The following is a 14,377-nucleotide window of genomic DNA, read 5'->3' on the forward strand; positions in this document are numbered from 1 at the left end:
TTGAGGAATCCAGGTAAGTGTCAAACCATGCTACTACGCCAGGTCACCATATCCACTACAGCAGGCTTCCTTAAATATTTTTGCAAAGTTATGAATGTAGAATCAGCAGGTTGACAAAAGTTGTCAAAGGGTGGAACTTTAGTCAAGCTCCACAGCCTTTGTTGGCTTTGCCATTGTGTGTATACTCATCTCCCTACAGCTCCATGTCAGAAGGCGACACATTTATGGTCACCAGTGTTGATGTGTACAAGGTCGCAAGAGTCAACACGTAAGTCAGAGGAACCTATTGTTGTACTGGGCTTGTGCATGCCCACATAAGGGCAAAAGTTCAGATAAATGGTTGCTGCCACCTTAGAAACTTTAAAATTGGAGTGCCAAGAAAGAAGAGGGACTGGGAAAACTCCCAAAACAGGTGAATTAAACATTACCAGGGCCAAAAAAAATTATGGGGGGGGACAAGACAAAGAGATCCAATGGTTTGAAGCCGAGGGATCAATAAGTGACAATGTCGCTTTAACATCAATAAGGTAAAGGAAACCTCACTCTCCTGGTTCCCAGGGTGCAACCGGGCCCGAGGTCGGCCAAAACTCATTTTTACAGATATGAAGAATAAACAATGGTCCAGACAATCAAGGTGAAACCAAGATGAGCAGATTTTGTGGAGCAGAAATCAGCAATGTTTCCACCCAATCAGGGTCTTTTTCAAGCTATTTCGAACTTGAAAAAGACCATAATTAGGTTAAAACATTGCTGATTTCTGCTCCAATAAATCTGCTTATCTTGGTTTCACCTTGAATGCCCAGGCAACTGTTTATTCTTCAGGGCCGCTTAAACATTAGGATGACGTTAAGGTATTCCTACCACCCAAACCTCTATAATGTGCTTTTATTTTATTTTAAATCACTTGCTTTCTTTTGCTAAGTAGCCATTCAGTAGATTTACTATGACTCACTGTAAAAATGCTTGTGCATACTACTGATAACTGCAGAAAATCTATTAATTTGTGATCTACTTTATGAAAAAAATCAGTCCCTATCTAGATTTCAGTCAGGTAGACTTATAGTGGAATAATATTCTATTAACTGATAAGTAGAACTCTCTGGCCTCAAACAAATGTTGACTTTTAACAGAAGAACAAAGATGGCGTGTGATGTTGGGGGCTGCTTTGCTGCTTTAATATCTGGATGACTTTTGACGAGAATTAATTTTTCAGTTTATTGAAAAAGACGCTAGTATATTTGTATACTATAAGGGCACAGAATGTTTATATAATTAAGTACTCTTCCGAGAACACTCCGATAAAATTTGGGAAAAAATAGAATTACGAAATAATCCATTCATTTTGTACAAAACAAATGTGATATTCCCAAGAGCCACAGCAACAACAAGGACACACAAGAAATACACTGATTTTATTTTTAGCAGATACTATTTATATCACATCAAGAACAGTCATTTCCCATTTGTCCCAGCAATGTGTCTGCCAACAAAGATAAGTAATGTCCACTTAAAATTGAATTTGGAGTGGATGAGAAAAGGCCTTTAGGGAAGGGGTAGAAATAATAACCTAAAAATTATAAATAAGGCTAAATAGATAACATGAATAGATGAAAGGTTGTGGCTTAATGATTGACCAGCATGCTCAGTGAACAAAGAGTGGGTAATTTAAGAATTTATAGTCTCATAACTACAGATTTTAGAAAAAGTGATTTTTTTTATCTCGTATCTATTACTTTTATAGTTAAACTGTATCTATTAGCTTTCTAATCCAGTGGAACAAACTGTGTTTCAATCATTACCCAAACAGTTATGCGCTGGTGGCTGATCATTGACTTGGAAGTTACTAAACTGCAGAGAGCCCTTTTAAAAAGAATTAAAATGTTTATATGATAGAACACCTTAACAAGCACTACAGCATTAGGTATACAATACTGTATTCCTAGCCCTATAGTGCCCCTCTGCCTATTTCTGAAGGCCGCCGCACCCAACTTGGTGATGAAAGGGTTAAAACCATATCAACAGTTGCCTCTTTCCAGTGCTGAGGTCCCTTAGTGCTGGCTCGGTCTCCCCCTCCCATGACATCACGTCAATGTTTGAACCTAATGCACATGCACAATGAGCGCCGAGCATGCACACATTAGAGCTTCTCCATAGGAAAGCATTGAATCAGTGCTTTCCTATGGGAATTTTGAGAAAAAATGAATCCCTACCTTTAGAATATGACAGAATCTTTCAGCCATATACATGCACCTTGAGTCAGACAGTGTTTGAATACGAGAGTTAGTCTCTATGGTCTTCCCTGCTTCACTCCCTGAACAGTGCAGTCACATCAAACGCATAAAGAGCAAATCCTATGAATATCCCACACCTCTTTTTACTGACCTCTGTGAAGGTCATCTTTGTCAAACAGTCAAACTGATGACGTCACTGCACTGCACTGCACAGGAAGTGAGGCCGAAACACCAAGGGTGCATGTATATGGCTTAAAGATATTGTTATACACTAAAACTATAGGGACACGTTTCTCATTTTTTATATGTATGTTCATAAATAAAATGTAAAAAAAAGTGTATATTTTATATATATATATATATATATATATATATATATATATATATACACACACACACACACACACATATACAATTTCCTTTCAATACCTGATGACAGGATTATTATATTAAAAAAATATTTAGAGGTGATAATTGTCCTTTACTGTGGTGTTTGCCTCATCTTCAACTAAGGGCGCTAGCCTATACACAGAGAAAGGTGTTCTATTTTCCTCAAGGGACATTCTAAGCCCCAGTAAGTGGTTTTGGCTTATAGATTATGCACAGACAGTCTCACTGCTCAATTCACTGCCATTTTGGAGTTAAATCACTTTTTGTTTCTGTCTATACAGTCCTAGCCACACCTTTCCTGGCTGTGAATTATTCAGACTACATGAAAATTTTTTTTTAATTTAATATTGGAGGAAACAGCACAGTGTGTTTACTTTAGAGACTTGTATCTATTGATCTGTTAATTCAACTTTAATCACACATACTGTAACAGAGCAGGAGATTATACATCATAAATTGAACACACTGTGCAATAAGGGAAGTATAAAAAATAGACTCTTTTTCAGAAGTGTGTAGAGAGGCTGTATGAGTCTCAGCCAGGAGATATGCAACTACGGCTGCATAAACAGACACAAACGTGATTTAACTTCCAAATGGCAGCGAATTGCACAGTGAGACTGCAGGGATATGATCTATACACCAAAACCACTTAAATAAGGTTGTTTTGGTTTAAGTGTCTCTTTAAGCCTGGCCTTTACAGTGATAAACGTTTCTTTTGTTATGAGACATGATAGTCAAGACTTGCGTCAATGGGCCAATAACAGAGCGTAGCACTTAAAAGGATAGTGCTAGTACATTGAGTGTTCAGTGCAGAATTCTAAGAATGTATCTGCTGTGACACAAATATACATCAGATAGCAGGGGCGTCTGTAATATTGGGATGATGCCACAAGGGGGCTGTTTTTAAAAATAAAAAAAAGCAGCCCGGCTCTTAACTTTAGTTGACACATATTACCTCAAAGCCCTGTGCCTGACACATAACAAGGAGGAGGATGAGATACACATTCATTAAATCACTTAGTTTGCACAAAGCTGTGGAGTACCAGATCTTTAGAGATTTTATATACTACACACTGAAGGCTGTATAGTACCAGGGGGCAGGGGAACCTTGCTGGGAGTGCATCAATAGTGCTTGCACTCAGTGCTGCTCAAGCAAAGTATGTCATTGCTTAAGTTCAGGCACTATGCAATCACACTCTAGAACTTCAGTGATGACTGCAATCGCACTGCCAGCAGCACATGAGCTGTGAGTGAGCCTCGCCTTTCTCAGATTCAGTGGCCTGCAGCAGATGTGGAACTGGTGCATGTGGAGCAAGTAAGGGAAGAAATTGGGTGTTTGTGAAGGGTGATGCTCACAGGAGCTGAGGAGGGGGAATGTTTAAAGGAGAGTTATGTCACCACCAGAAAGTCTTCCTGTTTTCTTTTTCATTGTGTAGCAAAGTTAAAGTGTAGACAAAGGTTGGCATTCACTGTATACTATATATATATATATATATGCTTGTACATATGAGTGCGTGTGTGCGTGTGTGCGTGCGTGTGTGTGTGTGTATCTAACTACAGCTGTGATCTAACAGGGTTATTCACTAAAGACCGAATGGCCCTGTACTGAATGGGAGAAAGCCATCTGGTTGCATATGGAGCTTTAAAATCTGGAAGTTATTCACAGTATTTAACAATGTCCGGATTTTGAGTTGCAGGCCCTAAATCAGCCTGAAACTTCAGCTGGACTGAATGTCACAGAAAAATCCAAACTCTGGTTGTTAAAATCTAGACCCAGAGAGTTCAAATCCGGGCCCAGATTATAACAATGCAAATGTCATAACTGGCAGCGTGAGCAGCCAGCAGTAAACAGTTAAAAGACCCTTGGCAAAGCGATGGTTTACTATATGGCTTCTGACCAGCAACTAGTAACCAGCCGTCAAATAAAATAGATTTAAAAAAAAAAAATGCCTATGGAGGTCAATATGACCCCCATATTACTAAAACCTCCCTAATGCCTTCACCTGCTGCATGCCACATATCTACTAAACTAGCAACTGGTTTCCCACTGCAAAAATAACAGAGGGTAATATAGTCACCCCCCCTGGGCATTGGGTGGGATACTTTAGCGCTAACCGCGGCCATAAATCCTAATGTTCCTCCCCAACCGTGGTGAGGGACATTAGGTTTTATGCTCTGAGAGGCAAGTCTCCTTTCTCTTGGTATGTTTCTATGGCAGGTTTTGAGAGAACTGAGATTTGCCTGTCAGAGCGTTCTGATTGGTTAACTTACCAGCCAACCAACCAACCAGATGATTCTAATGAGAATTCAAAGTTTGGCAAAGCCTTTACAGAAGGCATTTTCTGCTTCGAAGCGCATTCTGTAAGGAGCCCGCCCGGGGCAAAAATGTATATTTTTGCTTGCATTTCATTTTTACATTTATTTTTTGCATTTTTTTCTGAATCAGGGGTTTGTCTGTCTTTTTATTTTCAATAGCCGCACCATTATGGATTTTAATGTAGCCTTTGTGGGGGCTGAAGAAAAGAAGATTTACAGAAATGATGACTTCTGTTGGTAAGCATATTTCCAATAGACCGGAAATAATTTAATGGCCCTCCACACTATTACGAGAGGATTGTGGATCTGTAGCCACCTTGTGGGAAGGACAATAACAGACAAAATCTGGTGTTTAGTGAATAATCCTTTAAGTCTATGTAAGCAAGTCTATCAATGTAAGTATATTTTTGTGTTTGTCTGAGCATGTATGTACAAATTTAAATGTGTCAAATGCGTGTCTTTGCACACGTATCCGTATTTGTCTGTATATGTGACTGTGTATATCTGATCAGGTGTATCAGGAAACGTATCTTGCAGGTTCATAGTTTGGGGAGGCCTAGGGGTGGTGTTTCTGGGAGGAGCCCAAATAAAATGTTTTGTTCTGGTCCCAGGTAAGTCCCAGGTATTTTTCACACCTAGCAATGCCCGTGTTAGATAGGCTACGGCAGTATGCACATATTTATCAAGTCACATCATTATAAAAGCATGTGCCCTGTACTACAACCTGTCACTTCCTTCTAGAGAATATAAAGTCAAAATCCTTCTTCAAACAAAGCAATTATGGAATAATTGTCAGCATAAAACCACATAATCCAAACGTAACCTTTTACATAATGAGATATGATAATGGAATTGTGAATTAGAATGCAATTTTGCTTTAGGTCTGGATGTTTCCATGTTTACTAGAATGTGGAAGCATTAGGCACCTCATGAAACAAGGTGTAGGACTGTAGGTATTGAACCTAGTCTTGGGAGGAAAGATTTTCTGATTAATTTTTTTGTTACCTAGTGGTAAGCTTTGTAAAATACTTGCATACATTCTATTTTACTAACTTTACTGCAAGCTCCTATTCACACATACACACAGGGCTGAATATGACTGTACTGTACAGAAAGGTCAAAGGGTTATTGACTTTATAGCCCTTCCCAAGCCTTCAATAAGCTATGCTCATAGAAAACCTTAAGTGTTTTGCATGGGGTAATTACAAAACATTGATCAATTAAAATAAAAAAATATAAGATCTGTAACCATGGTCTCAGAGGAAACATCTGCAGCCAAGCAAATCTCTGTCTTCAGGCCACACTTGGGTCCCGAGGTCAACCTAGATCTGTGAGAAGAAATTCAGCTCATAATTCAATATATATTGGCAGTGCTGCAGGAGGTGATCTGGTGTGCTTAGTTAGCCCCCCACAAGAGGAGTGTTCAAGATAACCTGTTTATTGATAACACAGAATAATGAGCTCAAAGAAAGATGATACTTACATTCACTAAACCAAAGTAATGCTCATTGACCGGAAATTGCTCTGGGCCGATATCTTTTTCCAATGTTGAGGCATTGGTGCCCTGTGGAAAGAAAAAAATAAAACACATTAATTCTAACAAAGTCATTTCTTGTGAGGAAAAAAAATGCACACAGGATGATCACCTCTCAACATGTGCTTAACAAAGATATAAAAGGAAAGAAGAATCATAATTTAAATCTATAACGGTTATTATTATTGAAATTTATATGGCGCCAGATTATTCGGCAGCGCTTTACAATAAATTAAAGAATAATGGTTCTTGGAAAACGGTTTTATATGCCATCAAAAGCATTTACACAATTACAATTATTTATATATAGCATCTACACCACTGGGGTCCGTTTTTAGAACTGTAAAGCGCTGAGGAATATGTTGGTACTATTTAAAATATAAAAAAAATCTATCAGTCAATATACAAAGAGCTGTACTATTTTTTTGGTTGAAATTCTCCCTCTTTCAGGCAGAATGCCTACGTGCAGCAATACAGTTTTTCCATTATGAAAAGTATTTTACGTCTGTTTTATGTATCAGTATGCTCTTGAGACCGAGTCAGGGACTTGCCAGTAATCAGTAGAATATATTTTATCTGTTACTGTGCGAGTTCAGCAAGTGCATTTGTATTTTTAGCATCAGAAAATGATGGATTCTTATTTCTCTTCAATTACAGGGTTTAGGAATGAAAGGAAATTTCAAACGAGGTACTGGGCATCTCCATACTAAATGTGAATGATTTTATTTAGACTTTGGATATTGAGTATATTTAACAGGGTTATTCACTAAAAGGTGAATTTACAGTTTCATATTGATGATCTCAACCACAGAAGTCGAGCCAGGCGCTGGGCCGAAAAGGCAAATAAATTCACCTTTCGTGCACTATGCACATGCACTATAGTGCCAGCAATACAGGTTTGTATTCCTTACATTATAGTGTTCCTTTAAGCAGACTGAAGACGGTGTATATTGTGGGAATCCCAATACCGGGTTTTTCACTAAAGTGTTATTCAAAGTAAATTTAGCCAAATTGGAAGAACTGAAAAATAACTGACTTGGAGTATTTTTTTCAAAAATGGCTTATTTGACAATTAACACTTCAATGTATAGCCGGACATGTTCCCTAGGTGTAATGTGTTATTTATGCAACAAGCACATGGAATTCAGGAGGTTAACACCGCTAGGTAATAAGAGGATATACAGAACATTGTGTGCAGCTTTACGGAGTACAACATGAGCAGTGCAGGCCTGATGTATTGTCATTTATTAAGCATGAAGAGGGTAACATTTGTAGGTCAAGCTTTTTTTACCCAAGACTGAAATTTTATGTTAGTACATAGTCATAAAACTTAACATACGTTTATATTACACACTGTCCAGGACTCGCTGACACAGAGATGATTTGTGCTTATTACGCTGTTTTTGACCTTTTAATGGATGCACTAATATGTCAGATAGATCTATTTGTGTGATTGGACAGGAAGAGGATTCACCACCAGCACAGCTACAGTGACCTTTGCTTTATTTCCATGAAGTGCAAAGGCAAATAGCTGGCATGTAGAAACAAAATGGCTGATATGTCTAATAAAATGATCTACTGCACAAGTAAGATCTCTATGGGGGGGGGGCTAGACTGAACAGCTTGAGACTTATGGACAGCTTATATCCTTACATTAAATTTAGCATCCAGAATCATACTAACAGGAATATATTCACCATTTTACAAATGGCGTCTGTACCACCAGTCCTAGTCACAATCCCCACCTTAAAGGGAAACTCCAGTGCCAGAAAAACGACCACTGGAGGGTCCCTCTCCCTCCCACCCCCCAATCCCCGGTTACTGAAGGGGTGAAAACCCCTTCAGTGACTTACCTGGGACAGCGGCGATGTCCCTCGCCGATGTCTCCGCGACGCTCCTCCCTGTGATTAAGTCAGCAGGTGGGCGAGACTAATCTCGCCCACCGGCCGAGGAGACCTAATTGCGCATGCGCGGAAATGTCTCCCCATAGGAAAGCATTGAAAAATCATTTCAATGCTTTCCTATGGGGTTTTGAGCGACGCTGGAGGTCCTCACACAGCGTGAGGACGTCCAGCGACGCTCTAGCACAGGAAACCTGTGCTAGAAACTAGGAAGTGACTTCTAGTGGCTGTCTAGTAGACAGCCACTAGAGGTGGAGTTAACCCTGCAATGTAATTATTGCAGTTTATGAAAAACTGCAATAATTACACTTGCAGGGTTAAGGGTAGTGGGAGTTGGCACCCAGACCACTCCAATGAGCAGAAGTGGTCTGGGTGCCTGGAGTGTCCCTTTAAACTGTCTCTGTCATCTCAAACCTGCCTTTATGGTTTCCTCATCTTCTCTTTATCTTTCAGAATCAGTTTTTTCTCCTTATGCAGCTTAAGGTCTGGGACCCGGCCCCCTAGTCTGCTAACAGGGCCCAACCCGAATCTGCCCACAATGATGCAGTGAGTGTATAGTGGACGCAGAGAGTGTGCATAAATCGTGCCCCCAACACCCAGTGGCAAATAAAGGGTTAAATAACCCATTCTACACTTACATAATTCAAGGGCCTAAGTACACCCCCCGCAAATGGGGAAGATCTAATGTACATACATTAGGCCTTCCCTATAGGAAAGCAGTGACACAATGATTTTCTGTGAGATTTTTCAACATGCTAGACTTCCTCATGTATTTCAAACTCAAAAGGCAAACTTTGCGAAACTGCAGGTAAACAGCCACTAGAGGCAGCCTTAAAGTGGCACTGTCAAGGCCAAATCCCGTTTTTCTTTAACCCCCCTCCCTCCCGACTCCACTACATCTAATTGACCCCCTAGTCACCCACAAATGCCCCTAATCCCCCCCAACTATCGGTGTTCGTTCAGTTTATTTCAAGGAGGTAGCTACCGGCGCGCAGCTCCATCCTTGCAAGACTTAAAAATAGAAGCGGCAGGGAGCAGTGCTCCCCACCACTTCCTAAGCCCCCCCATGTTCTCCCTCACTCTATGGGGGTCAATATGACCCCCATATTAGCATTAGGGAGATTGAAATCTCTCAAATGCCCCTACTCACGCATGTCTACTAAACAGTGAGGACTTATTGTCCTCTCCCTCGGCCCCCACCCCTGAGCGGCGGGTGGGGGCCCTAAAGGAGAATGAGGGGGGGGGGGGGACACCTATTGTCCACCCTCCCCCAGCCCCCACCCCTGAGCGGCAGGTGAGGGCCCTAAATTAAAATGTCCTCCCCCAAGGTGACTAGGGGTCCCCAAGCCCAAGTCACCCCCCACCCACATAAAACATTAAGAAACCTCTACCTATCCCCACTCGCCCCAAAAATAGTGAGGGGGGAATAAAAGAACTAAAAGAGAAACTGCTATGTTTACAATGAGGGTTAATCCAGCCTCTAGAGGCTGTCTCATTGACAGCCGCTAGAGGCGCTTGCGTGCTTCTCACTGTGAAAATCACAGTGAGAAGACGCCAGCGTCCATAGGAAAGCATTGTAAATGCTTTCCTATGAACTGGCTGAATGCGCGCGCGGCTCCTGCCGCTAGGAAGGAGGAGAGGAGGAGGAAAGCTCCCCGCCCGGCGCTGGAGAAAGGTAAGATTTTAACCCCTTCCTCTCTCCAGAGCCCGGCGGGAGGGGGACCCTGACGAGTGTGTTTTCCTGGCACTATAGTGGTCCTTTAAGTGGTAAATGAACAAAATATACATGCCAGTCAGATTGTATTTATATGTTTTCCAGAATATTTATATGTGTGTATGTAGTGGATGCAGTGAGAGTATTTAATTAGTAAATGCAGTGTGTGTGTGCTTGGGTAGTGGATGCAGTGTGTTGGTGTGTATATATGTGGGGTAGGAACTCCCTCCCTCCCCCCCCATTCCTCTTAATGTTCCTCTTCCTTAGCTTTAAGTGGCCCCCCAACCCCTGTACCTTAGTGACATCCCTTAATGTTCCTCTCTCTCCCCCCCAGTGTTCTTTCCCCTTCTCCCCTGTCCCATATTGTCTTCCCACCCCCCACAGTGTTCTCCCCTTCCCCGTCCCCTTTCCTTCCCCCCCGTCCCATAGCGTTCTTTCCTCCCCCCCGCCTCTGTTCCATAGCGCTTTTTCCTCCCCCTCCTCCCTTGTCCGATAGTGTTTTTTCCTCCCCCTCCCCATAGTGTTCTTTCCTCTACTCCCCTGTCCCATAGTGTTTTTGCCTCCCCCCCTCCCCTTTCCCAAAAGTGTAACTTCGCCCTGTCTTGTCTCCCATGGTACAGGAGATTCAGTTTCCTGTACCCGGCCGCACTGACAGGAAGTGCCATCTCAGTCAGCACTTCCTTTCAGTCCAGCCGGGTACAGGAAACAAAGTTCCTGTACCGCGGTGCACACTGCTCCGCTCGGCCATGCTACACAGAGTGCCTGGCAGGAGGGAGCGCTGTGCGACAACCTCCTGCCGGTCACTCCAATCTAGCACCCCCCAGGGCCGATGCGCCCCAAGGCAGACGCTTGTACCACTTTATGGACGCACCGGCCCACCTCATTATCGGTATTACTGGTGATTATCGGCCAATACTGATATTTACAAAAGAATAATAATAATAAAAAAATTGGTCAATCCCTAATGGCTATAGTGTTTTTTTAAGTGGTAATAGCTAGCAGCGGGCACAGCAACTTAATGGCATGACTGATGTAGAGACCATAGGTGACATATAGTTTTCTCAAGTACTGTTCATCATACATTATCTATTTTATTTGTGGAGCTTTAAGTACTTTTCTATGCTGCCTGTCCCATTTCGATTTCCCCTGTCTATGCTGCAGTCTTTGTACTATTGCTCACTATTCCTCCATGCTAGCAGACCCAATCTAATACGCTGCCTCCCCTCCACCCAATCTAATACACTGCCCCCTCCCTCCATTCTAATACACTGCCCCCTCCCTCCATTCTAATACACTGCCCCCTCCCTCCATTCTAATACACTGCCCCCTCCCTCCATTCTAATACACTGCCCACAAATCCAATACATTGCCACCAAATTTAATACGCTGCCCCCCCTCCACCCAATCTAATACACTGTCCCTTAATCGAATACACTGCCCCTCCTCACAGCACTCTAATTTAATACACTGTCCACCTCCCTCCCCCAATTTAATACAATGCCCTCCCCCAAATGTAACTTTCTTTCAAGCCCCTCTACCTTAGGTTGAGCCATCCGTCCTCCAGTTCCAGCCCTGCTCTTCTCTGCTCAAGCAGGCTAGACGCTCCACTGGCACTGCGAGCAAGAGGGAAGGGGGTGTGGTTGGCCTGCGGGAGAACATGATCGGCCTGGTCTGAAATATCTTTCCTGTCTTGCGGCTGGTCGCAGCCACAACACAAAGTAGCCCCCAGGGCAAGTGGGACGCAAATCTATCCATTGTGGGCCGCAAGTTTGACATGCTTGCTCTACATCCACAACCTCAGAGCCTCTTTGCTCTGCATTTTCAAACACACAACACAGCCTCTTGGCCCAAATAATACAAAACCTTTCATAGGATTCTTTAAAGTCTGTCAGTGGTGTATATCATGCAAGAGATCTTTGATATCCAGCATATAATTCAACAAACTCATCACACACACACACACTGGCTGCTTTATATAGGGATTTTTCCACATTAATACTTATAACTCAGAAAGCAATTGGAATAAATGGAAGGTTTTTGCTAACATCTCTGATTAGCAGGATGTTGGCCACTTTTAAAGATGCACACGTAGGCCGTCATGAAAGTGGTGAAAGAGTTTATGGAAATAAACTAGGAAGAAACTAAATGATATAAAGCATAAACAGCTAAAGGTATATTAATACAATTAGATACAGTGGATACATTAAACACAGTTGCAGACAATGTTAATCCAATCATGGGGCTTCTCATCTGTGCAGTTTGTCACAAAGACATAAAGCATTTACTATGCTTACCTCAATACATAAATAATATTTCACTGTACTCAAAATAACCTTCACATTTAGAGATATTAATGAGGTAACATGCCAGGGATATAAAATGACTATCAAACTACCTCAGCAAAATATATATATATGGAATTCTTATCGACCTATGCCCTGGGACAAGCTGTTCTAGGCGCCGGGCAGGCATATTTGTTGAACATTTAGCCTTGCCATGATCAAGGGTCCGGGCTGCTTCAGAGCGTTCTGGGGGAAAAGGTACAAAGCGGGAAGTGTGTGGTCTGTGCCTCCTGCTAGCTCAGCAACCAGTGATCTTAGCATACACCTACTCACTGTGCGCCGGTTCTGAGAGGCAACGAGTACTGTGGTCTGCACTCACCAGAGGTGCAGACCAAATGCTCCCTGATAATACAGTAACTGCTTTACATATTGGACATGACTTAAAAGACTTAAAAGAACACTCCAAATGTTTTTTTTTACCAACAATTTATAAGATATACCTCCAAAGAAAACAAGTTTGTATTTTTGTTCTGTATGCTTTCTTAAAACAACTTGCAATCTGCTTTTTGCAGCCTTTGCAGGCCTCTCCATTTTCCCGGGCACAGAGAATACACCCATCAGAGACTTCTCACTGAGAAGACTCTGTACTGGAGCCATATTCGTGTGCGCAACTGCGATCACAACTTTCCAATGCTTGTCAATGAACTGTAGTAGGAGGCAAGGGTGGCATGAGCTAGCCTAGCGTGCCTGCTGCTTCCATTAGCTCTGTACGGCTAACAGGAGCAAGGGGAAATAATAAAAAATTTAATAATAAAAAAAAAAAAACATACCTGTCTGAAGCCCAGGAAACTGTTTCAGTACCCAATTATAAAGGTGACAATTTCTACTGAATTCAGCATTTTTATAAACGGTCACAACCCCCGACACATAAAGCACTCCAGCAAGCTCAATTCTGTTATGTGTCTGGAGTGTTCTTTTAAACTTGTGAGCGAAAAAGTGGAATAGTGCTTGATGGCAGATATATCAGGCCTGATTTGTTAAACAGCAGCCAGATAATCTTTAGTTAAATGCCCCAGGGAGAGAGGTTAAAGTTTGCAATATACATTGCTGATGCTCTACAAAACATGGTATGGGTCCCTGGGGCGAAGCATTTGGAGAGCAGGGTGGGCCAATGCTCCAACAGCACTAGTTGCTGTGTACTGACCAGAATCTTGATTTTATAACATGACACGGAGGCTCATATTGCATATCCCTTTCTTTACTGTCCACCAATAGCAGCAAAGAATACAAACAGAATGAAAAAATAATGAACATACATTAACAGAGGCCCCTGCCCGCTCAGGTCCCAGTATAATAGGCAGCACTTCCCTTCCATTTCCCTCTTCTTTGCTGCTCCGACACAAAGATAAGTACATGTCACTTTTGTCATATTATTTCCTATTGACATTTGTTTAATACCATCATTCCTTATAGATTTTATTAATATTAATAATTATTATTCTAGTTGCTATTGTACTATATAGCTTTTTTTTCTTTAATTTATTCTTATTACTTTCTGGTATATATATTTATATCTCATTATCTCTTAGCTTATTCTATCTTAATTAGAATCCTTTATTGCATACTTTTTATTGCTTATTGTGTCCCGGGTCCAGACCTCCCCTGTCATGTTTAGTGGCTGTTTTCCTCCGTTTAACTCTTGTTTCTTCTGTTTCTCCTTTCCTTGAATTACCTCAGCGCCATTTTGCGCACGTTTTTTCCCGGTTTTCGGCTGTGTGCGCATACGAATTAAGCCCGTTCGGCTAATTCGTAGCGCACACATACAGCTCATCAATCGGCAGATAGGGCTATTCGGCTGTTTGCCGCGTTCGCTTAATTTTCGCGAACGGCCCATTCGCCATTTTTTTGCATTTTTTTCCCTATACTTACCTATTATATCAACGAATTTGTCTCTTTTACCTGCCGGACGTTCGGTTTCTTCTATCACTTCACATTTTTTGCCGCGAATC

General features: G+C 41.8%; 1 protein-coding gene across 1 annotated transcript in view; it reads right to left on the minus strand.

Annotated features, from left to right (window-relative positions):
• Positions 1 to 14,377, minus strand: part of LOC134572835 (ubiquitin carboxyl-terminal hydrolase 12-like) — a 72,184-nt gene that overhangs the window by 16,606 nt on the left and 41,201 nt on the right. Inside the window, exon 2 of the mRNA XM_063432077.1 lies at positions 6,421 to 6,501. Coding sequence (XP_063288147.1) covers positions 6,421 to 6,501 — 81 coding nt within the window. The remainder of the gene's footprint in view (positions 1 to 6,420; positions 6,502 to 14,377) is intronic.

This window comes from Pelobates fuscus, chromosome 9, assembly GCF_036172605.1.
Source record: "Pelobates fuscus isolate aPelFus1 chromosome 9, aPelFus1.pri, whole genome shotgun sequence".
In the NCBI taxonomy this organism is placed as follows: Eukaryota; Metazoa; Chordata; class Amphibia; order Anura; family Pelobatidae; genus Pelobates; species Pelobates fuscus.